The following is a 3,093-nucleotide window of genomic DNA, read 5'->3' as shown; positions in this document are numbered from 1 at the left end:
GGAGTTGCAGCGCAGAGGCCTGCAGCGGCAGCCTGAGAATGTTGGTTTCCTCCATCACTGAAACAAGCAAGCCTCATGTTCGCTTCAAGCTGCCTGGCTTCCGGCCGCCGTCTTGGCTAGCAGTTAATTTGCATATCGCCCTGATTAGCCAATGGGAAGGGTAGCGGAGGTTGGCTAATTACCATGTTTCTCTTTTATTAGATAGGATAGTCGTGTAAAAGTATTTGTATATACATGTTATAATTTTAGGACTTTTTTAGAAAGTATGCACACAAATAGATCATACTTTTTCTGCAGCTTGCTTTTTCCCACTTACACTATATTTACATTTTACATTGCTTTCCTCATCCACAGAGATCCTACAGCAAAGAGTTGTTTGAAGAAGTTATTTCGAAGATGCGGAAGGCAGGGATCAAATCCACAATCGCGATAGAGAAGTTTAAACTCCTCGCCGAGAAGGTGGAGGAGATAGTGGCCAAGAATGCACGCGCCGAGATCGACTACAGCGACGCTCCGGATGAGTTCCGAGGCAAGTGGCCGCTTTTCTCAGGCCCAGTCCTTGGACTTGGGTTCACTGGAAACAGTGACGGTAAAAGGACGGACGTTCTGTGCTTCCAACTTGTTCCTGGTGTGCTGTGGTTGCTTTTTGAGACCCTGTGTCTGAAATTGCATCCACCTGCTTTTAGCTCATATTGTAAATTAAAAGAGAAGAAAAGGTCCTTAGCCAGATTTCAAACCAGGTAAAACCCTGAAGATTCTAAGGCTGCCTCGCCTTTACAAGTGGGGATTGGTGTTTCCAAAGAATCCCAAGAAGTCCCAACAAAAGCTCTCTGGCCCAATCTTTTTCTCTCTCTTCTTTCCTCCCAGCAGTAGCTGATAAAAGGTCACTTTCCCTCGAAACCTGGGGCCCATTTGGTTGCTATTCTTATGGACATCTGTTTTATTTTTCCCTGTTGGCCGGAGGGGCTTCGTTTTGTTTCGGTTGTAGGTCCTATCAGGTTAGAAGTTGCTCTGCTCTGTCTCTGTAGACCCTCTGATGGACACCCTGATGACTGACCCCGTGCGGCTGCCCTCCGGCACCATCATGGACCGCTCCATCATTCTGCGGCACCTGCTCAACTCCCCCACGGACCCCTTCAACCGGCAGACGCTGACCGAGAGCATGCTGGAGCCAGGTACGGGGTGCACGGCTGGGGGGCGGTGCCTACAGCAGCAGCAAGTGTGGCGGCCAAAGTCCACAGTGTTGGAGATTAATCAAAGGTGGAACTTATCAAATCCAGAAACTCTCCCTCGTCTGTGACACTTAGTGGAAAAGACACGAAGCATTCCTTGTTCTTTCTCACTGGAGAAGTCTAGCCCTTCTCATGTCCTGCTGCTTTCTTCTTCAGTCTTCATTGCACTGAGCAAATGAACGGCCTTTCTTCCCATTTATCCCAACAGCGAGCATCATCTCTCTGAAAAGCCCTTCCGTCAAGGCATTAATCCTTCCCTTCTCTTTTCTCAGTGCCAGAACTGAAAGAACAGATTCACGCCTGGATGAGAGAGAAGCAGAACAGTGATCATTAAACGTCCCTCGCCCACCCTCTGCTCGCAGCAGCCACGGCCAGCCAGGCAAGCAGAAGCAGCCTCGGTGTGAACTGCTCTTCAAATGTGGAGGCCAGATGTGGCGAAGACACCGAGAGCCACCCAACGCGGCCAAGCGGTGGCCTCTGCAAGGACATGACCGAGAAGGAGCCCAATTCCTGTATATATATTTAAGTGACAAAACTGGTCAAAAGCGTGAGGGACACCCTGATTGATTGCTGGTGTAATGAAGCACGTCCTTCGTATGTCACAATTTGGGGCTTTTGCAGCGGAAGTTTTTTAGTGATTGATAATGAATGGGTTTGGGCAGCATCCCCTCCATCTTTTTTTTTTTTTTCTAAATCCAAGATCCATTGATTTAATTGTGATTAGAGAACCTTGGACATTTTGCTGCTAAAGAATCTTTCCCCTTCCCTTCCTCTCCTGCCCCTACATGCACTGCTGTGGATTTTTTTAAGAGAAACGAAAACAAAAATAAATTCCTTTCCCTGGCTCTCCAAACATATATTCTGTGAGATAACTGTGCCTGCAACAAAGTGTTAATCCTGGGATCGTATTTTTATATCATATTCACATATTTGTTTTTTTAATTGGTGTTAGATGACATGATTAATAAAAAAGGCAAGATATTTTCAGAATTTGAATTTCAGTTTTTATTTTTATTTTGAAATGGCCCTTAAATTTTTTTTTTTTTAAATTCTAAGCAAAATGAAGAGAATTCTGTTGCTCTGGTTCTTGTCATAAACCCTCTCTAGGAACGTAAGGAGCAGCTGCAGCAAAGGGAATGCTTACGTCTATCAGGATTAAATGACTTAGGGTTTGGGGGGGAAGGGAGGTTGGTGTTTTTAATGCTTCGTGACCGTTCGAAACCTTTACAGTTATCCTATGAGGAGGGTCCATAAATTCCTCAACTCCTGGGTCTGTGAGTTCAAGGCAGGGGTCATGTACATGATGTGTCCTTTGGGGCTTGGCCGTACCAAAGCAGAAAAGGGGTGCCAGAAATGTGGAGCGATGTCTGCTTGTAAAAACACACACAGGCAAACACCCACACACACGCACAAAAACATAAGACTTTTTGTATTGCCGCTCCCTACTTAACATACTTGAATTCTCGAATTTCCTTTGGGGTAAAAAAGGATTTGAAACCATAAAGTGTTTTTGAAGAAATTAAGTCTACAAAAACTTTCTTTTTCTTTTCCTTTTTTCCCCCTCCCCTCCACAGACAATGTCCTCTGTTCATTTCCTAATGCAAACTACAATAAATGGTGATACACATTTAGAAGGCATCCTCTTTGAGTCTCTTCTTTTTGTGGAAAACAAAGGGGTGGATAAACAACAGGAGCTAAATGAGTGTGCCTGTGGTGCGTTATCCTCCCTGGAGCCGTCAGGAGTGGCTGTGTTTGAAAGAAAACATGGGGATTTGTGTGAGTTGATGCTCCATTTGGTTCTCATTCCACTGTCTGCTTGTCGGTGGGGGTTGAGCTTTAACATCTTGTCTCTGCCGTTCTC

General features: G+C 45.4%; 1 protein-coding gene across 3 annotated transcripts in view; it reads left to right on the top strand.

The window, feature by feature from the left end:
- The window catches only part of UBE4B (ubiquitination factor E4B), a 95,560-nt gene extending 92,690 nt beyond the window's left edge, over window positions 1-2,870 (top strand). For all 3 annotated transcript variants that reach the window (XM_006766743.2, XM_015565904.1, XM_015565903.1), the window contains 3 exons: window positions 355-529; window positions 1,029-1,175; window positions 1,505-2,870. In XM_006766743.2, the coding sequence (XP_006766806.1) occupies window positions 355-529; window positions 1,029-1,175; window positions 1,505-1,566 (384 nt within the window). In that variant the 3' untranslated portion in view covers window positions 1,567-2,870. The remainder of the gene's footprint in view (window positions 1-354; window positions 530-1,028; window positions 1,176-1,504) is intronic.
- Window positions 2,871-3,093: the final 223 nt, after the last annotated feature.

Source organism: Myotis davidii, unplaced genomic scaffold (genome assembly GCF_000327345.1).
Source record: "Myotis davidii unplaced genomic scaffold, ASM32734v1 scaffold299, whole genome shotgun sequence".
NCBI lineage: Eukaryota > Metazoa > Chordata > Mammalia > Chiroptera > Vespertilionidae > Myotis > Myotis davidii.
Note: the sequence above shows the minus strand (reverse complement) of the source record. Positions and strands in the feature narration are given on the sequence as shown.